Source organism: Diospyros lotus, chromosome 8 (assembly GCF_014633365.1).
Source record: "Diospyros lotus cultivar Yz01 chromosome 8, ASM1463336v1, whole genome shotgun sequence".
Taxonomy (NCBI): domain Eukaryota; kingdom Viridiplantae; phylum Streptophyta; class Magnoliopsida; order Ericales; family Ebenaceae; genus Diospyros; species Diospyros lotus.
Genome location: NC_068345.1, coordinates 11,237,459 through 11,259,894, shown reverse-complemented (window position 1 = coordinate 11,259,894; position 22,436 = coordinate 11,237,459). Strand labels below are relative to the sequence as shown.

General features: G+C 36.9%; 2 protein-coding genes across 2 annotated transcripts in view; one reads left to right on the top strand and one right to left on the bottom strand.

The window, feature by feature from the left end:
- The first annotated feature begins 14,201 nt into the window (after positions 1–14,201).
- Positions 14,202–14,681, top strand: LOC127808518 (uncharacterized). The gene has a single exon (XM_052347094.1). The coding sequence runs from the start codon at positions 14,202–14,204 to the stop codon at positions 14,679–14,681; it is 480 nt and encodes a 159-aa protein (XP_052203054.1).
- An 861-nt stretch (positions 14,682–15,542) lies between these two features.
- LOC127807556 (uncharacterized) overlaps positions 15,543–22,436 on the bottom strand; it is a 51,814-nt gene continuing 44,920 nt past the window's right edge. Inside the window, exons 5-7 of the mRNA XM_052345506.1 lie at positions 16,529–16,785; positions 16,241–16,419; positions 15,543–16,126 (exon numbers count right to left, since the gene is read on the bottom strand). Coding sequence (XP_052201466.1) covers positions 16,043–16,126; positions 16,241–16,419; positions 16,529–16,785 — 520 coding nt within the window. The 3' untranslated portion in view covers positions 15,543–16,042. The remainder of the gene's footprint in view (positions 16,127–16,240; positions 16,420–16,528; positions 16,786–22,436) is intronic.

Sequence of the window (22,436 nt, the reverse complement as noted above, 5' to 3'; positions counted from 1 at the left end):
GACTTAATTTTTAAAAAAATTTAGGTTGGCTGAGGTCCAATCAAACTAGATTAGATTGGTTAAAAAACACGTTTGAGAGTCAGACAACCTTACCAACAGACTTACAGAAAGGTGACAAAAAAAACACAATCTCCTCGTTGCTATGAAAAGTTAAGATATGAAAAGTATTTTAGACTTTTATTATTTTTAATATATTTATTAAATTTATTTGTCGATTCTTGAAAAAGAAGTCACGTGACTTTTTATGTCATTTTCTATATATATATATTTATCTCTCTCACATCTTCTTTAAAATAAGCATATATTGGATCTTGTATGTAAGAAAAAATGACGCATATATTTTTTAATATATTTCAACAAATTTGACAAATAATTTGATAAAATTTTAGAATATTTTTTACCTTTATCTTAATCATTTCATATCTTAATTTGAAAAATATTTTAATTTTATCTTAATATAAACTTAACTTTACTTAAGTGGACTTGACTATATAAATATCAATCAGCAATGGGCAATATTTGCACAAAAGTGTTCAATTAGTTAGGCCTGGATTCCAAGTTGTTTTGACCAATATAAGTGGTTGAAAATGTAATTGTCCCCTCCATATGGCTGTTTGATGATGATGATGTCCATTGGGAAACCGGCCCCTTCAGGTAACTAACAATGACAATGCAAATGTCTTTGTCTTTAATTAGAGACCAAAAGGTAGCCCCCAGAAGAAGAAGTGGCTTTGGCAAAAGAAAAAGATATTTATTGAATTGTCAATTCAAAGTACTTTTACATTACAAGGAAGGTAGGATGATAAGGATAGCAGCCTCTTTAATACCTAATATATAATCCTATGTTACACACATTGTTTTCAAATTTCATGTTATATCATTCTCTTTTTGGAACTGTTGTGACATGCAATTGTATTCGTGGGGGATAAAATTGTTCATTTGTATCATTGGAAACTTCAAATCAGCATCAACATTAAACCTTCATATCCTAACACCACCATCCCTGTTTTTCAATTAAATGTTTATTATAATTCATAAATTATATACATAAAGTAAATATATAGATATCAATGTATGAATTTATCTTTAAAAAATTTAAACTTTGGTCAAAAAGAGAATGCCGTTAAATTTATAATATTACCCCAGCTAGTAGAGGTGTGTCGTCTGTCTTAGGAGATTGAGTATTTGAATCTTTCAGAGAATGCAGTAACTTCTTTTTGTGTGGTTTAATGGTGTTTTAGTTATAGGTTTGTGAGTTTATTGAGGTGAAAGGCAGAAGGCTTGTGATTTTGCTAAAAAAAAAAACTCTAATAAGGGTTTTATCTAAAGGTCGTGGATAACTTGACAGGTTATTTTTATGAAAAATTCATGAGTGGGGTCGAACTTAGATGAATGGCTAGGTGTTTGGCCAAGTAGATTGGTGTCTTTTTTTTATCAAACATTCTTTTGTTCTTTTAATGTAATATAAATAGTAAAATAACTAAGATATAACGGATTCATATATGAATATGGTGGAACCTATTATCATTAGTTTGGTTGAAAAAATAAATTAGAGAGTTTTTGGAAAAAAAATCTAAATTATAGGAAACGTAAGGACAATTTATCTTAATATTTCTTACAATCAAGATTCAAATTCTTTCGAGAAATATGTTCGTACATAAAATTTTATGCGTTCATTTGACGTGTATGACTTATAAATTTTGAGTATGTTCATTGAATTTTTTCATCTAATGTAAATTTGAAATACGAGATATGCAAACCAAAATCGTTATAAGAAAAAAAAAAACTCAAAAAGTATAAGATTATGACCCTTTTATCCTTCATAAAAAAGTAGAAAATGTATCAAAATTGATGATGCCAAGAATGGCTAAAAAGTACAAACATTCCTTTGCTGATGGCTATATATATCATATGTGGGCCGATGGGCTTGTCTATCTGAATCAGGCCCATTCCAGGTTCTACCAAACGGTCCTTAAATTAAGACCCAAACTTATAGGAGAAAATATTCTATGTGAGTTCAATATCACGGATGATATAACATCAGAATTTTATAATATGTTATTATATTTTCAGATAACTAATATACGGTAATTGTTGGTTTTTGATAAATTCAAATTAGTGTTTTTTCCCACCTACTGTTATATATTTAAATAGTAGATATATAGAGCTTTATATTATTAGATTGTGATGTTATTTCAATGTAATAATGTACATTATTAGTCTTTGAATTTTTAACTGTGTAATAAACTGGTGACTGTATTTTAATATTTGTCACTGTAGTTACTAAACTTTAATTTTTGTTATATTTTAGTGCTCCTTTTGATTTTTCATCAAATTTTATTAACAAAAACTAATCTACTATACATTAATATAAATCTAAAAATTATTTAATGTTAAAATTAATATAAACCTCATAAGCAAGCTCCTTTTTGGTTCAATGAATGGTTGTCTCCTTTGAACCATTGAACCCAGACTTGGGTTCGATGATTTGTAAGAGATGAATTATAGAACCTAGATTTTTGTGATGGATGATTCATCTTCAAATCGATCTTTCTTATGTAGTTTTGATTTATAGATTAGAACTTGGATCGGTTTTTGATTTGGAACCCAATTGGTTTTATTTGAAGTAAACCTAGCATTTTAGTTTTCGATTTGGAGAGAAAGAGAGAGAGAGAGACATTGTTGCCATCATGAAGTGAAATTGTTGCCATTGTCTTCCTTTCTATTTTGCCCTATAGCCTCATCGGAAAGGTGCAACCATAAAAAACATTTGGTTCCACATGATTTTCACCAATGAGAAAAAAAAGAAGAGACAGAAAAAATACAATGGGCATTTATATGAAATGAAGATTACCCTTCTTTAGGGTATCACTTGAACAAGAGTTGCTGAGCTTTTCAGATGCTTTTTTAGGGTATCACCTATTAGTGATATGTCATAATGCTAGATTTAAATAGCGTTTGACATATATAATAAATACATTTAATATATCTTTATATATTTATTAATAAAAAATAAGTTTAACATCATTCATTAAACTCTTCAGTTTGTTATATAAATGAGTCCCTAGATTTTTTGTTTAAGAGTCTTATTCTTATGATGTTAAGAATATGTGATGAGATTATTTGATAACATGATTTCTTAAATATTCTTAGTACTTAGATTAATCGGATGTGACTTTGATTAGTTGATTATGGATTGATACGATATTTACTATCTTGATTAGTATGAGATACTAATAGTTAAGGATGGTGAGTCATATACCATATGACATGGAGATGTCTTTAGTAAACTCATGGGTGGTTGTCCAAGAACAATGCACTGAATGTGACACTGATAACTGATCACATAGCACTGTGGATAATGATCTTGTCATCGAGTTGCAATTGTGTAACTGATCCTTAGACTTGAATTGACACGGTTGTCTTGTGTATTGGTGTACAACATTTATTAATGCGTGAAACCATCCACTTCCAAGATAGGGATATTCATCAATGTAGTTTTGTATTGCTTGTGCATGGAGACATGTGCTCAGGAATAAGATCTGTTACCCTCATCGTTATTGATGAGGTAAACGTCTTATGTGGTCTACTGCTAGTGTGACGAGAATGTTCTTGGCCAAGGCAGAATGATTAATCAAGAAAATGTTTCCTGAGGTGTCATTTAGTCACGCTGATAAGATCTGACATATAGTTAATGAGTTTGCGAGTTTATTACACCATAACTATCGCTCAGTCGGGACATTAGATGACAGAAGGATTGTATTACATGGTAATCGTTAACTGTAATAGGCTCACTTGAAGTTATACTTTATTGTCTTTTATATTGTGTTGGACTGCTGCTAGGCGCTTTCTAGGACCTTTCAGATCATCACCAGAATATGGAGAGATTCTTGTAATGGGTTGAGGTGTTTTAGTTTGCGTCAAAAGAGTTTCGGCACTATCTATTTGCTAGCGGGTAGTGAATCTAGAAAGTCACACACCATATTGTGTAGCATCTGGTATTGGCACTGTACACCTATTGTGTAACACCCTGTCTCGCCAAGCGTGTCACTATAAGGGTATTCCTGGGATTTCTTTTTTTTTTTCTATCATCTCCCAAAACTTCCATAAAACTTAAATCTACGCCTTAACTCTCTTTGTCCTTGAATAACATATGAAACCATACGACTCGTCCCTATGAGTTGTTTTCTTAAGGTATTATTTCCTTATTTCCACTGTCATCAATTTCGGTTTCTCTATCTCAATATCCCCATCAACAATTTCGGATTCCTAAAATCCTAAAATTTTATTTTCAAAAGCTTTTATCAAATCATCCTGGGTTTCTTATCGGGTCGTTCCTTAGGATTCTTGATCTATACCAAGTCATTCTTTCCCTTGAATCCTTATACCATTCGATCAAAACCTGACTTACAATTAGGTTATGTTATATCAAACTAATCGTCCGCAACTTGTTTCTTCTTAATAACCACCAGTTATCCCAACATTTAGTGAGATTGATTTTAACTAATGATCTCCAACCTACGGTTTCCAAATCTTACGAATCCTTAGTTATGGTTTATCGAACCAATCTTACATTCGACCCATATTGTTGGATGCTAACTCCCAATCCAACGTTCCATCACTTAGATAAATCTAGTATTCTCTAATTAATAATTTCAAAGACTTCAACCGACAAACCCCCAAATCTCCAAGCATGGATTTTGTCTTTATGACCTACCGGGTCCCTTCCCCTAAGTCTTCATTCGGGATTTTCACTAGTTTGCCCTAACTGAATCCGTTCTTCTTAAGTCCTCAATTCGGATATCTAACTTAACTTTAAGATCTTCAAGTCGTTCTTCTTTCCCATGCCCTTGACAAGTTCTCCTAATAATCTCTGTCGTTTCACTTATCTTTGTCAGGGCATGACATCGCCATCATTTAACATGTCCCAATCGGGGGGCACTAAGACGATTTACTAAAATTTTTCAAAAAGATATTTATACTATACTTCAAGTTGTACCAGAAGCACCAAGGTATTTATTCCTCAAAGGTTTTGGATCATATATCTCTTTCATTTTGACGACCCTCATTACTGGCTTCCTAATTTCCAAAAGATGTGAATAGAACTTGTTCGTCTCCTCTTGTCGCTGAAAGTATATTCAAGTTAACACCTCAACTCTCATCTCTTTAGAGTCTCCATACCATTTTCATCTATGTTCTGAATGTTTCTTAGAATCCATAATCCTGTTCTAAGTTCTCATTCAATAGTTCCAACCATGCTAAGTTCATTAACCTAGCTTAACTATCCTAGGGTTTTAACCTAGGGCTCTGATACCAATTGTAACACCGCGTTTCGCCAAGCGTGTCACTATAAGGGTATTCCCGAGATTTCTTTTTTTTTTTTAGTTCAACACGTGCAGTGTATCAAGAACTATATTCACATGCAAAGACAAACCCCGAGAACCCCAGCCTTGCCCGTTTAACTATCAAGATCAATAATCTTAAACTAAACGAGACATAATACAATGCAGCGGATATATTAACATCAAATACCGTAGTTCTTACATGGTATTCCCTTAACAACATACGTAATACAGATCAGATGACAACTTTGCTACTATACAACTGTTCATTTACAACCTGAAATACATTCTGAAGCCTCCAAATGTTACAACGACTATCAAACTAAGCACCATTGGCCCCCAACCGGCCACATCCTAGCCCTTACAGCAGTCCTTGGCTGGAACATTAAACGTTCCAGGGGCATAGCCCAGGTTAGATGATAAAACATCTAAGTGACGATATGAAACAGTTTATGCAATGCATGAGAGACACACGAGCACGGCATACTCAGACAAGTGACAACATGCAAGACACGTCTAACTTGAGAAGTTTCCCTGACATATTTAATCCCTCGAATGCCCCACTGTGACACCCGTTCACCTGGTCTAACGTTAATCCCTCGAGTGCACCGTCGTGACACCCGTTCACCTGGTTTAACATTGTTCCCTCGAGTGCCCCAGTGTGACACCCGTTCACCTGGATTATCATTGTCCCACCCTCAAGTAGACCTCACCCCGACCCACACGGACACAGCACCGACACGAAATATCAATACCCCGATGATATGAAAATCACAAGCCATGCACCGACTCTTTTATAAGTAAAATCAGTTGATGCAATATACCACATGTTCAATATGCAAATGATGCCACAGATACATAAGTAAAATGTTTTTGCAGAACAATCCAAGTTCCGGAGGGTAAAACCGCTCACTAGAACTGGTCCCAATTGTGTGTAACCTAAGTTCGAGAGGGTAACACCGCCCACCAGAACTCACTACACACCTTCAAACATATTTTCAAGATAAGGTAAAGATAGAATCAGACCACTCACCTCGAACGTATTCAGAACACCTCGAATCTTGTGCCCAACCTCAATTTTCGTACAACTCCTCAAGTCTTTTAACCAAACCACCTCCTTACACGTCCTCACGCACTGTCCAGGTGCTCTGCACATGTGATGCTTCGCGTATGCTTAAAAAGCCCTCTATCCACTAAACCCGAAGCATTCTTGTCTAACACGAACTTCTCATAATTTCGAATGAGAGAATCCTTAGCCTTGAACCCCTATTTATAGTTTTTGGAAACTTAGCCACCACCAAGAAACATATATTCTGCAATCATTTCAAATCTTCTAAGATTTTCTATAATCATTTCAAATCTTCTAATATCTTTTGCAATCATTTCAAAATCCTCTAATATCTTTTACAATGATTGCAAAAGATATTAGAAGATTTAGAATGATTGCAGAATCTCTTAGAAGATTTGGTAATGATTATATAATATCTTTGAAGATTTACAATGATTGCAAAAGATATTAGAAGATTTTGAAATGATTGCAAAAGATATTAGAAGATTTGAAATAATTATAGAAAATCTTAGAAGATTTGAAATGATTGCAGAATATATGTTTCTTGGTGGCTAAGTTTCCAAAAACTATAAATAGGGGTTCAAGGCTAAGGATTCTCTCATTCGAAATTATGAGAAGTTCGTGTTAGACAAGAATGCTTCGGGTTTAGTGGATAGAGGGCTTTTTAAGCATACGCGAAGCATCACATGTGTAGAGCACCTGGGCAGTGCGTGAGGACATGTAAGGAGGTGGTTTGGTTAAAAGACTTGAGGAGTTGTACGAAAATTGAGGTTGGGCACAAGATTCGAGGTGTTCTGAATACGTTCGAGGTGAGTGGTCTGATTCTATCTTTACCTTATCTTGAAAATATGTTGGAAGGTGTGTAGTGAGTTCTGGTGGGCGGTGTTACCCTCCCGAACTTAGGTTACACGCAATTGAGACCAGTTCTAATGAGCGGTTTTACCCTCCGGAACTTGGATTGTTCTGCAAAAACATTTTACTTATGTATCTGTGGCATCATTTGCATATTGAACATGTGGTATATTGCATCAACTGTTTTTACTTATAAAAGAGTAGGTGCATGGCTTGTGATTTTCATATCATCGGGGTATTGATATTTCGTGTCGGTGTTGTGTCCGTGTGGGTCGGGATGAGGTCTACTTGAGGGTGGGACAATGATAATCCAGGTGAACGGGTGTCACACTGGGGCACTCGAGGGAACAATGTTAAACCAGGTGAACGGGTGTCACGACGGTGCACTCAAGGGATTAACGTTAGACCAGGTGAACGGGTGTCACAATGGGGCATTCGAGGGATTAAATATGTCAGGGAAACTTCTCAAGTTAGACGTGTCTTGCATGTTGTCACTTGTCTGAGTATGCCGTGCTCGTGTGTCTCTCATGCATTGCATAAACTGTTTCATATCGTCACTTAGATGTTTTATCATCTAACCTGGGCTATGCCTCTGGAACGTTTAATGTTCCAGCCAGGGACTGCTGTAAGGGCTAGGATGTGGCCGGTTGGGGGCCAATGGTGCTTAGTTTGATAGTCGTTGTAACATTTGGAGGCTTCCGAATGTATTTCAGGTTGTAAATGAACAGTTGTATAGTAGCAAAGTTGTCATCTGATCTGTATTACGTATGTTGTTAAGGGAATACCATGTAAGAACTACGGTATTTGATGTTAATATATCTGCTGCATTGTATTATGTCTCGTTTAGTTTAAGATTATTGATCTTGATAGTTAAACGGGCAAGGCTGGGGTTCTCGGGATTTGTATTTGCATGTGAAGATAGTTCTTGATACACTGCACGTGTTGAACTAAAAAAAAAAAAAAATCCCAGGAATACCCTTATAGTGACACGCTTGGCGAGACGGGGTGTTACATATTGTGTCTCAGATGTCATTAATTGTTAAGGATGTCGACTACTTCAGCACAACCAATTGACAGCCTAAAAAATTTAAGCGGTCGATAGGATGAGGGAGACTGGTCGACTGCCTCTAAGGAACTGGTCAATCGTTTTTGCTGCCTTAGCCAATTTCAATGGATTACACATGGCATGAAATTTGAGGGGTGTTGGTGGCAATCGTTGGCGGTAGAAATTGGGCAGAGACGGGAGAAATTGGAGAGATACTTGGCTAGGCCTCAACTTTTCTTTTGCTTTTATTTCTTGAGAAATTCGTAGAACGTAACAGTTACGTGTGTGAAAAATGCTAAGCGTCTGGGGAGACGCATGAGTGTTGGTGAATCAACCTTCTCAGGCTAGCACGAGATGAGGACTGCGATGTGGTACCAGATAGCTTGCTAGGTGTGGACAGACTAGGCCCTCCACATAGTTAAAAGGATATAGTCTTAGTGTAGAAACAATTTCTACACTCTACTTGACATCGGGTTATATGTATGTTATTTATTGTATTTTATATGATAAAATATCGTGTTGTTTAAATACCCAAACTATATATGGTGTGTGTATTTATAACTTCTGTTATGTAACTCTGATGGATAAATTTTTAAATTTACCTACACCGCCATATGAGTATTCCAACATCACCAAATCATGATGTACCTGCCAGACGTTAAGAAAACCAATTTCATCATTGAAAGAAGGACATACTGTTACAAGGTCATGCCGTTTGGCTTGAAAAATGCTGGGGCTATGTATCAAAGAATGATGAAAAAGGTCTTTAAAGATTTGTTGGGAAATACTATGGAAACATATGTGGATGATATAATAGTGAAAAGTAAAAAGAATGAATCCCATGTTGAAAAATTAGCAAAAGTCTTTAACATGCTTTGAGAACATAGTATGCGGTTAAACCCAAACAAATGTTCGTTTGGGTGAAATCAAGAAAATTCCTAGGCTACATGATAACCCAGCTAGGCATTAAAGAAAATCTCGAAAAGATACAAGCAATTCTTGACATGAAACCTCCAACAATGATCAAAGTTCAAAGATTGATAGGAAGGCTGGAAGCTCTTAATAGATTCTTGTTAAAGTCAACAGAAAAGAGCTTACCTTTCTTTTAGACCTTAAGGGTAAGAAAGAGTTTCAAGTGGATAAAAGAATGCCAAAAGGCCTTTGAGGCACTAAAGGAGTATCTAAAGGAAGTCCCCTTATTGACCAGGCCAGAGTCTGAGGAGCCCTTGTTCATGTACCTAGGGGTGAGCGAAATAGAAGTTAGCACTGCCTTGTTACTTCAGGAAAAATAAGAAGAGAGATAAGCCTGTGTACTATATTAGTAAAGTCCTATAGGGAGATGAAACGAGATACCCTCGTGCCAAGAGAGTTGCCCTAGCACTACTAACAGCTTCTCAGAAGCTGCAACCCTACTTCCAAGCTCATTTTATTAAGGTCCTGATTGATCAACCACTTCGACCGATCCTATAAAGACTGAAATGTTCTGGAAGACTAACTAAGTAGGTCATTGAGTTGGGAGAATATGATACCGACTTTTAGCCTTAACAAGCCATTAAGGGACAAGCCCTAATTGATTTCATAGTGAAATGCATGCATGAACAACAGGCACCAGAGGTGAATTTCAGGGAATGGAAGTTGTATGTAGACAGGATATCAATGCTCACAAGGAAGCAGAACTGGAGTGGTGTTAATATCACCTAAGGAGGACATTCTCAAATACTCATTATGGTTTGCCCTTACAAGCTCCAACAACATTGCAAAATATGAAATCTTGATAGTCGAAATGAACTTGGCCAGAAAAATGGAAGTAGAGAAGTTGGTAGCACACAATGATTCTCAGTTTTTGGTGCAACAATTCTAGGGGTAGTATGGAGCTAGAAAGTCAACAATGATACAATATTTGCAAAGGGTTAAGGACCTGACACAACCTTTTAAAGAATTTTAGTTAATACAAATTAACCGAACATTAAAAAGTCACGCTAACGCTTTGTCAAAGCTAGCAACAACTAAGGAGGCTAACGGACGAAAAATACTCTTGGAAACCCTCTAAAGACCTAGTATTGAAGAAATGAGGTCCTTAACATAGAAGTTGATGATGACTGGAGGACTTTCATATAGAAATTCCTGAGAATGAGAGAACTTCCCACTGATCCTGCTGTCATGAGACAAATGAAGATAAGGGGTGCTAAGTTCACCAAATTGACGGCACACACTATAAGAGGGCCTTCACAATGCCCTTGTTAAAGTGTCTGGGCCCCCAAGAAGCAGATTATGCCCTAAACAAAACACACAAGGCGTATGTAGAGAACATCTAGGGGCAAGGGTGCTAGCCAACAAAGTGCTTAGGGTCGGATTCTTTTGGCCCACATTACAAAAAGATGCCATAAGAAAAAGTTAGGAGCTGCGATAGATGTTAGCGGCATGCACTTATATAGTCTGCATTGATCATGACCACACAATATATCTACCAACCTACGCCCTTTGCACAATGGGGCTGGATATCTGAGGCCTATTTCCCACAAGCAATAGGACAAATGAAGTTTTTTCTAATCGTCACTGATTATTTCACCAAGTGGGTAGAGGCAGAAGCATTGGCCTTAATAATGGAGAAGTATGTGGAAGCTATGGTATCGAAAAATATTATATGCTGGTTTGGCATGCCCCAAATCATCAACACCGATCATGGAAAACAATTTGAAAACATCAAACGACTACGATATATAGCTGAGACTGATGATGGGGGAAGGGACAAGATTTGTCAGGGTCAATTACAGGAGGTGAAAAGACAAGAGTCGTCGATAGTTGCGATGTAGATGGATGAAAAAGACACTAAAATGGCCTTGATGCAGTCATAAATGGAGATTGGGAACAAGGCTCATGATAGTGACGACAATAGGCCAGGAGATGGTCGACGGCGACCAAGGCGACGGTGGTCGACGATAGCGGGGGCTGGGCAACTTGAAACCTTAGTTGAAAAGATGAAGATCAATTGTAGATCCAACGACTGAAATCTACTAATAGCTGATGGTTTGATCCAACGACTCTAATACCAGTTTTCTAAGATTTTGGATCGAAAACAAACCACGAACAAACCATCAACCATATAAACGAACACAAAATTTAACGTGAAAAATCTAAATCGGGAAAAATCATGGACAAAAAGAATAAAATATCACTAAGATAATATTACTACAACAATAGTGATATAGCTATAATAATTCTAAGGTATTGGGTACCTATTTATAGATCTACCACTCATCTACAAATATATACAAAAAAAATGATTTAAACAAATTCATATTCTAATAAAAAGATGAGATACAAAGAAGATAAATTTTTAATTGTAGATGTATTTCAATAAACAATCAAATTTGACATCTTAATCATAGTCAAATTTAAAATTCCAATCATAATCAAATTTGAATTATATGTCACAATTATAATAAGTCTTGATTCTATTTTTTTGACATGGTCCTAAGTCAGACTATCAAATTTATAGACACAACATGACTCCACTTGATTGATATTTAAAACTCATCTTTAAAATTATTTTTTTTCTTACTTTAATTCATATATATCAAACAAAAATTTCCTTAGCAATGAGCAAAAACAATTGGATGGCTGTTGATATAGTTTTTATTTTATTTTATTATCCAGTGGTGTCTGGACTTCACCTGACTAATCTCCAGGGGTTGGTGACATTCTCCCTGATACACCCTTAGGTAAATCTGAATACAGATATAGCCTATACACACTCGGAGCTGTCTTTAAATATGTTCAAATCCCCTTGGTATCAACCGTTTCAACCTTTTCTGTAACATCCCGCATCGAGCGATAGGAAGAACCGGAACAACTTATCCTAATGGGCCTACACGAACTTCCCAGGGGGTCACCCATCCCTGGATTACCCCAGGTCAAGCACGCTTAACTTGGGAGTTCTTTGCCAACATTCAGCCCAAAAGGTATCCAGCTGGTGTTGTTTCATTTCTTACACTATCTTCGATATATCCTAACTTCTCTGGGTTCTCGAGGTATTACATTTTCCCCCCCTTGAGCACATGACGTCCTCGTCATGCGACCTTACAACTGGTCCCAGACCTTCTCCCCTTGGGGGCTGCCATCCTTAGAAGCCTGCCAGAAGTCGCTCCTTGTACAGGCCCTCGAGCCCCGGCGCCACTCCCCGCCCTCATCGGACCGCCTTCGCCAAGGGTCGGCTCTGATACCACCTGTAACATCCCGCATCGAGCGATAGGAAGAACCGGAACAACTTATCCTAATGGGCCTACACGAACTTCCCAGGGGGTCACCCATCCCTGGATTACCCCAGGTCAAACACGCTTAACTTGGGAGTTCTTTGCCAACATTCAGCCCAAAAGGTATCCAACTGGTGTTGTTTCCTTTCTTACACTATCTTCGATATATCCTAACTTCTCTGGGCTCTCGGGGTATTACATTTTCACTCTGTCTCCCCAATAGTACTTAGCCTTTTCAAGATGCCAATAAGATTCAAACTCCTGACTCTCGTGTTAATTTCCTTCTGTTTTGCCGTTGCACTATGCTCGCGGGGGCGATATAGCTTTTTTCTTGTTATTGTACTTTTGAGGGCTAAATTACATTTGTTTTTTGAAATGTTAACTATTACAATAAATCTTATGAATTTTAATTAATATTTTAGTATATTATGAGTTCTGAGTTATAAAATTTAAAAATAATTTTACAAATTTCATAATCGAGATCTAAAACATGATCCAATCCAAAGTTAATTAGAATATTGAAGTGGGTTAGTAGGTTTAGTTTTACTTATGATTAAATTAATTTTAAATCTAAAATCAATTAATATAAAATCTGAACTATATATCTCAACCCTTAACCCATGCATAGTCCGAACGTGTGATGAAATGTTATTGTCCATCTATGATATATATATATATATACACACACACCCCCACCACCCACCTTATTACCTTATTTTATTGATACGGATGAGTTTAAATATTATTTTTTAAAAATAATTAATAAAAGAATAAGTAATTAATGTTAAATTAATGATGTAACTTATAATTTATATAAGATAAATTATATGAAACTCCTTGTACTTAGAGTCAATTACAAATTACACCCCTCTACTTTTGATTTACATTTTTAAAATGTTGCAATCAGTCACAATATGTTACTATTATATAGGATTTTATGCAATAATTTGTATATAAAATACATAATTCTACGTACAAAATTTCTATATATTAAAAAAATATAAAATTTTGCATTAGTCAACTAGTAAATTGCACAAAATCCTATATAATAATAATAGATTGTGACTGATTGCAATATTTTTAAAATGTAAGAGATCTTTTAATGCAATCAAAAGTACAAAAGATAAGTTGTACAGGACACCAAGTGCAAGAAAATTTTATATAATTTACTTTAATTTATATTTACACATATTAAAAATTATTCATTATAATAATTATAATACCATCTCATCATAATGCAATGATGTTAATGTACCCTCGTTGTAATCCATCTATGAATGTCTCCAAATTATATATATATATATATATAACATCATTTTATTATATTACAACACTATCATATGTAGAATCACGACTACAATAAATATTGAATAAATTGATCAGAACTTTAGGTTTTTTACCCAAATATATTATTTAAATTTAAAAAATTTCCTAATCAATTAACAAAGAAGAAAGAAGTAAACTAACTGGTGGTAGCAGTTGAACTATAAATTTTCAAAAGCAAGCGAGCAACCAACCCAACCTTCCACGCCAGTACTGACCTGACCACCACCAACGCCAACTCGCCTTGCTATGACATGACATCCATCCCTTCCCTTCCCTCTCCCACTTCTTATTCCCATGTCTTCTTCACCCTAACCATGTCCATTACCGTCGACGCCGACTTCACCTTCCCGGCCACCGCCGATGCTCCGCCGCGCCTCCTCGACTCGCCGCCTCTCTGGCACTCCTCTTCTACGCCCTCCTGCCATGGGCAAAGAAAAGCTTTGGCGACGAATAATGCCATTGCCAGGCGGAGAAAGAGCTTTTCCTATGCGGAGCGAGGCCTGAAGGGAGATGATGAAGAAGAGGATAAGATGGACATGTTGTGGGAAGACTTCGATGACTCTAAAGGAGCTTGTTACGGATCGGGCATGGAACCGGCGGAGGTGACGTCGCCGGGGAGGGTGGCGGCGGAATTGGGGTGTGCTGGAGCGCTTAATAAGCTGTCGAAACGTGGCGGCGGCGGAGCGGTGTTTTCCGGCAAGAAGCCAAGCGCGGTGGTGTTGGTGAAGGTGTTGAAGAAGTTGTTCTTGCTTCGTAACTATACTCAACGTTCGGTGAAGAAACCAACGTGGTGATTAATTTTTGGTGAAACGGTGGCGACTTATGATTTGATGTGTTGTGAGGTTGAGTCTGGAGTCTAAGTGGATAATATGTACAATTAATGTCTATGTATAAATATTAAATTTTGTATAATAATTAATATTTTTATTGATCTCACTCTGCATCAAAAATATTTCATTTCTTAAGGGGTTGTTTCGTTTGATTTACGCACTCTTCTTTTACTAACTTTCTATTAATTAATCTTCTTCTTCTTCTTCTTCTTATATGGTAAACATTATGTTAATTGTGTATAAACAAAAATCTAATAATGTTTAATGAAGTCATACAGATGAAACTTTTAAAGACAGAATGAAGGTACGTTCTGATGTCTTTGTATTGGAAACTTTGTTGATCTCTTGATTAATTGGGCAAGTATATATATGAGTTCTAGGGTAGGTTAGGTTTAATTGGCTCCAAGGTCTATTCGGCTTTTCTTTCTTAAATGGTCCTCCCTATCCCTATTATTATACAACTACTGCAACACTCGAATTTCCCCTTTTGTTCTATTCTGACTGGTCTTGTGATATTGAGTCTCTGAGGCCCTTTTGGGGGTTTACCCCATCTAAGCTCTGTTGTTTTCTATTGAATGAAACTAGTGGCCGAAATCGGGTCACGGATGAGTGAGCCTCACAATGTGCTTTTAAAGTCAAGCCCTACCAATACCATTTTCCATGCAGCCCATCATCATCATCATTTAAAGAGTGATTAAATAAGAAGAGCAAATAATTCCAAAGAACAATTATCAGCTTCTATAAAGTATCATCATAGTTGGCTGTTTTGCAATTAACTATCCAAATTAACTCAATTTCATCACCAGTCCATATGGAAGGGGTATGGGTATGTAATAATTGATTGACAACCAAAATCAAATTGACAATTACACTGTACTAAGGACATTTCTCTCTCAAAACTTATATCATAGACAACGAAATAGCACCCTTTACGCAAGACAAAAAATAGTAGAAAGAAGCCACAGCTCAGCGTTAGGTATGGGGTGCTTCTTTCGTTCCCAAACAGTGGAACCAATTAAAATGTAGATTTGATTGACACAGGGTAGAAATGCTGATCTTTTCTTTTTCTTTTTTCTTTTTTTTTCCTAGAGAGAGTAAAGATAGGCCAGTACATTTGAGCTTTTGCTTGGTCCTAGCCGTGTCGACAGCAGTATGAATCAGCCGGATCATCCTCTACCCATTCCATTTGATAAGCAATGTACAACTTACACCGAGAGTAACCAGCAGTTTCTGTAGTTTGTTTGCAAGCCAAATCAGCACGATTGCTGCCTAGTATAATGCACAAACAAACAGGACCACCTTCCTGTGTGAACCACAACATGGCATTACTCTGTCAAACCACGGGCGATGCTCCTCCTCTCCTCTGACCTGTGATGAAACAATTTGGCTATGTGTCGCCTCTCACAGTCCTGCAACACAAGGACCCAAGGGCATCAAGACTACTTAAAAATATTAACGTCCTCCAATTCCAAAATTAGATTTTCACTCATCTGGGAGAAAGTTTAATTTAAAACGTTACTGACCTTGAACATATTGAGATAAAATGGTTTGCCAGGATTCATCCTCCTCAACTTGTGGTATGTATATGCAAAACTTAACTGATCACGAGGAGTGAACCGATCTACCTCATTAAACCAAAGGCAGGAAAATAAGTTGGACATTGGTGTGTGTGCTCTCACGATGAAAGACCCTTCAGGTACATCTGCCATCAATATGGGAACAGATTATCTGATGTTAGAACTGGAAACAGAATGCTCAAGCTATAGCTTCAAAACTAAGAATTTAAGAGGCACTTTCAAACAAAATCATACTGCTGGGTAGAAGCTTGTTTGGATCCAATGCATTGAATCTTCTCAGCCCATCAGCCTGGTAGAATTCAAATTGTTGATCTATGATCGTATGGTTGTATTTGTTAAGTTTCTTATTTTGGGACACTTCTTCCCACACACAATGCCGGTCATAGTGATTGGAAATGGCATACTCATGACCTTTTCTCCATAAGAAGTACTCCAATATTAGAAGAGGATCAACTTGGAGTCGTAGTTTGCTATCGAGCCAAATGGAATACCTGACATTTTTTTTATGCAATAATTTAAAAACAAAGAGGAAGAGCCAATCTGAAAGATACCACCAGTTGAGAAGAACAGTAATTCACATAAGCAACTAAACAAGAATCAAAGGAGATCATATTAAAGAAATCAAGTTCCCAAAAATCAAAATCTTCCAAATATAAAATCCAGGAGTTAACAGATGAAAAGTATATTCGACGTGCATGACATAAACTAACATGAAAGGATACTAGTAATTTTCCAGATATGAACCTACACACTTATTCCCCCCCCCCCCAACCAATATACTTGCCCTGCTGTAAGAGTTACCCCATGATAAGCAATAGGGCAGGGTGCTTGGAAACTTACAAGAAGAGGTGGTGCCATATCAAACAGACACTTGTTGTATGCCTCTAGGTATATGTCCAACACTCAATCAAATGTCTCTTTTTTTCCTTTAAATATTCTAGAATACCCATGTCCATGGTAAGGACAGGCACATACTTCTCTTAAACAAATTTAACTTGGATTACTAGTTTAAAAGAACAAGTTAGAAATCAATTACAAAAAAATCAATAATTTAGCTTAATATCTATTAGTCCCTCTAGATTTTTCAACTCCTATAACATTTAATAACTGGCAAATTAGAAGTCACATGGCAAACTGAAATTCAGGTAGCCAACCCACAAAATCGGAAAAAGGCTTGGGATGGTGTTGTTCACAGAAAAACTTTCAACTTATTTGTGGATAGGGTCCTCAAAAATGTATCTGTAATGTAAAAAATGAGAAATAGCTATTATTTTTATGTATACATAATACATATACATGTATGCATTAATTTACAATAAACTATTCTAAAGAGGCTACTTAATGGCAGTCTCTCGAGCAGACAACACGATGTCTTTTATAGCATGGACCACAAGACAACCCACATGATAAAGATATCTCAAAATGGAATAAAATAAGAAGGTTAGATGAAGGGAAAAAAAGTTCAAACTCTAAATCCTGTTCCATATATCATCAATAAAATTCATGATTTATGAAACTAATTTATTGTTTAAGAATTGAACATTTCTAGATTTGAATACATCAGTTTAACAGAACTTACGGAGGACTAATCCAATATACATCCAAATAAAAAACTTCTCACCTAAAAGTACAAGACAAATAATGCACAACTTGGAATGGAAATTAGTGGATATCGCACAACCTATATCAGATCTTACTTTATCAGGCTTATGATAAGTAATTAGCTTCATTTTTATGTTTACTCATTTGTAGAATCCCTCAGCAGATGTAACTATTGCTAAGACTAGTATGAAATTCTCAAGTTTTTTTGCTAGAAATGAATCAGCAAGTACCCGTGAGTATCATTTTCCTTAAATTGCCCGAACACCCCCACGGTTTGGAGCATTTGTCCAGACACCCCCTATGGTTTGTTTTTGGCCAAATTAGTCCCTGTACTTTTGTTAAATTGTCAGGACATACCCCCTTCTATCACTAATGTCATCAATTAAAAAAGATTAACACAAAATTAAACCTAATCTTTCTAATTAGAAAAAAAAAAAAAACTAAAACTAAAAATACAAAAAAGAAAAAAAGAAGCCTCCAGCTGAAACCCACTTGGGTTTGATTGGTGGAAACCCAGTGATGGAGAGAGAGAGTGAGTGTGTATGTTGGGGGAGGGGGGCCTGGAGAAAGAAAGGAGGGGTGCGATGGCAAGAGTGATGGCAACTTTGGCAGTAATGGTTGGACGAGTGATGGCAACTTTGGCAGTAATGGTTGGACAAAAATGAGGAACAATAGTTGCAGTGATGGTGGCGTGAGGATGAGTAAGAGAGAGGAATGCAACAAGATAGGCAGGTTGCACTGGTCCTCAACAGCACAGATCTGATTGAGGAATCTGTTGGCAGTATGATCACGTTGGGCCTCAACGGTGATAGATCCGATGGAGGAGTTGATGGTACTGTGAAAATTGGTTGTCAGCGTGACAATGGCTGGCAATGTTATGGCTGGTCCTCTCTCTCTCTCTCTCTCTCAGTCATTGGGTTCTAGTGATGTCTGGAACTCAGTGGCTGAAACCCATCTCGACTCCAGTGCCAGAATCCAGTGAGGGTTTCAACTGCCAAACCCAGGTGTGTTCCAAAAGGATGCTATGTTTATTTTATATTTAGTTTTAGTTTTTCTTTTTAAATTAGAGAGAGATTATATTTAATTTTGTGTTAATCCCATTTGATTCCCGGAGTTAGTGCAGAGGGGGCATCTTGGCAATTTAACAAAAGTACAGGGACTAATTTGGCCAAAAACAAACCATAGGGTGTGTCAGGACAAATGGTCCAAACCACAGGGGGTATATGGGGAATTTACCCTATTCCTTATGTGTTGCTATTTTACTAGTTCTAGGGTACTCATAAATGTTATACAGATATCATGTGGCAAATGAGAACTTTCTTTACCTAATGACACAAAAGAACAGTAAGAGATTTCAATACTGGCCATACCTGTTCCCCGAAAACATTTTGAAATAGACAAAAAAATATAGGCCTTAAATTTCAAAATTAGAGGAATCTTACAGTTAGAGTGTTGATGCACGGGATGATTGGCTATGATCTCAAGAGAATCACTAGTCAAATCATCCTTGATTTAGATACTGATCTAATCGTTAGTTTTAGACAGTATTGATAGTGATTATTTGTCCAGATTTAGATACTTTCCTATCCTTGGTATAGGAAATCCATTTGTACCCTTGTACAACTTAGCTTTCCTTTTTTTTTCTTATGTTGTAATCTCTTATCCTATTAATAGGGCTGTATCATTCCATACGAAAGGCAAGATAGAATTTCAGTCTATTTTTCAACATGGTATCAGAGCCATAACTTGGTCTCTTTTCTTCAGTTTGTCTACTGTGTGCCTTCATTGCCACAGTATCGTCTCCCTTGCTGTGTTTCTTTGCTGGCCTCTGTAGCCCTATATCATGCCAAAAGTATCGGAAATAGCATCTCCTATCACTGTAGACCTTTCGAGCAATCACCCGGTGGCGCTCCTACTAGTGAGTTACTGGGGATGCATCACTCAATACCGTTAAGACGGCAGAAATTACCTCCAGCAGTCACAATTGATGAGAACATTCCTACATGGTTTGAGGGAAAATAGCCCATCTTACTCGACCAGAACCCAAGACCTGATCCAGCACTCACTGCATGGGATATCAAGGACTCAATGCTGATGTCTTGGCTTTGGAGTTCTACGCTACTAGAGGTAAGCAAGAATTATATATTTTTATCAAGGATATTTGGGAAATGATTACGAGGACTTATTCCAAGGTGTAAGATACATCCATTATCTTTGAGATTAAAACAAAAATCAACAGTACCAAGCAAGGATCACTGTCAGTAACAGATTACTAGAATAGGACGAATGAATATTGGCTTGAGTTAGATCATTACCAAGACAATAAAATGGTGTGCAATGAAGATATTGTCATTCTTACTTCCATGCTTGAAAGAGATAGGATTGTAGAGCTCTTGACTGGCCTTAATCCTGAGTATGATTTGGTAAGGGTATGGATTCTTAGCCGAGAGAAGTTGCAATCTCTGAATGAGTGTATTTCATAATTCGTAGTGAAGAACATAGAAGGATAGCAATGTTTAATGATCCTAATCCTGAGGGGTCAGCCATGGTGTCCAACAAGGTGCAAGGATCTTGGTCTAAGCCACAGCAAGGAAGGAATGATTTTCACTCTAAGCAGTAGAACCGAGAAGGTTTAAGGTGTTCATATTGCAAGAACCGAAGCATACTAGAGAGACATGCTTCAAGTTGCATGGAAAGAATGTTGTTTTAAGCAAGATGGGAGGATTCAAAAACTTGCAGTCAGGAAATCAAGCAAAGGCTCACCTTACAACCAAAGAGCAAGAGGAAACCACAGAAAAGGCAAATTCCACTACCACTTCTGATCTGAGTGAGTTAAATGTTGAAGAAATCAGTAAGCTAAAGTCCTTCCTAAAAACTATCCAAGGTGGGTCGTGCTCTCTAGCCCAAATAGGTATGTGCTTCAATTCTAAGTCCTTTACTGCCTCACACACTGTTAAGAATGACTCATGGATCTTGGATTCCAGAGCTATTAATCACGTGACCTATGACCTAAATGCTTTTGCCACCTATAAACCAGTAGCTAGCTCCAAACGAATAACAGTAGCTAATGGTCATACAGTCCCTATGGCAGGCCAAGGAGGTGTGTTTTTGAACCCCTCACTTCCTGTCCAACATGTTCTTTATGTGCCTAGCCTCTCCACCAACCTAATTTATGTTCATCAGTTTACTAAAGACCTTAACTGTCGTGTGGTTCTCTCTCCTCATACTTGTGTGTTTCAAGAATTGGACTCCAAGAAAATGATTGGTCCTGCTAACAAACGAAATGCGATCTACTACTTGAAGAGAGATCGTGAGCTTCCTATAAGGGATCACCCTATTCTTGCCTATTCATCACAACCTACTCCTCCCAAGATTGAAGTTTGGCTTCAGCATTTTTTATTAGGCCATTCTCCTTTCAGCTTGTTAAAAACCATGTTTCCTTCTCTATTTCAGGGTTTAGATGTTACTAATTTTCATTGTGATGTGTGAGTTTTCTAAATATCACTGGGTGTCTTATTCTATTAACAATAAACTTTCTTCCATTCCTTTTTCCTTGGTGCATTGTGATGAGCCATCTAGGATTCCCAATTGTTCTAGGGCTCAATAGTTCATTTCTTTTATAAATGATCGCACACGTATGACTTAGGTGTATCTTTTAAAGGATAGCCATTAGCAACATCCTACCATTATTTAATATGATGATTTCTACTCAATTTGGAGTCCCCATTCAGAGATTCCATACTAATAATGCAAGAGACTATTTTAATCAACACCTACATTTATTCTTTTAGCAAAAGGGTATCATCTATAAAGCCTCTTGCGTTGATACTTTACAACAGAATGGGGTTTGCTACACGGAAAATGAGGCATTTACTTAATGTTACTCGGGCCCTCCTACATCACCACTGTGTTCCTAAACATTTTTGGGGAGAGGCAGTGTTGACTGCAACCTATCTTATTAACCAAGTTCCTTCTAAATTACTGTAGAATCTTAGCCCATTTCAATGTCTCGCATCCCACTTTCTTGATATTGATCTTCATGCCTCTCTTCCCCTCAAAGTGTTTGGTTGTGTATTTTTTGTTCACATTTCTAAACACCATAGGGATAAATTTCATCCTAGGGCACTTACATGCATTTTTCTTGGTTATTCCCCTACTTAAAAGAGGTATAAGTGCTATCATCCCACTCAAAAATTCTATGTCCAAAGATATTACCTTTGTTGAAACTCAGTAATTTTTTGGGACTACTCTTCCTAGTCACCAGGGGGAGATAGTCACTGGTGACCATGGGGATCTTCCTACCTTGGACTTGGCACAACTAGACATTGTACCAAAGTCAGTCTCAACTACACCATAGCATAATCCTACTATGCTAGAGTGCTTAGGTTTAGGTGAATCATCACCAAAACTAGGTTCTTCTCATCCAGCACAACCATTGTTGCCATCTCCTGTCAAGTTTAAGGGATCACCCTATGTCTTCAAGAGAAGGTTTCAACCTACTCCGGATTCTCAGCAGGGGTCAACATCTATTCCAAAGCTA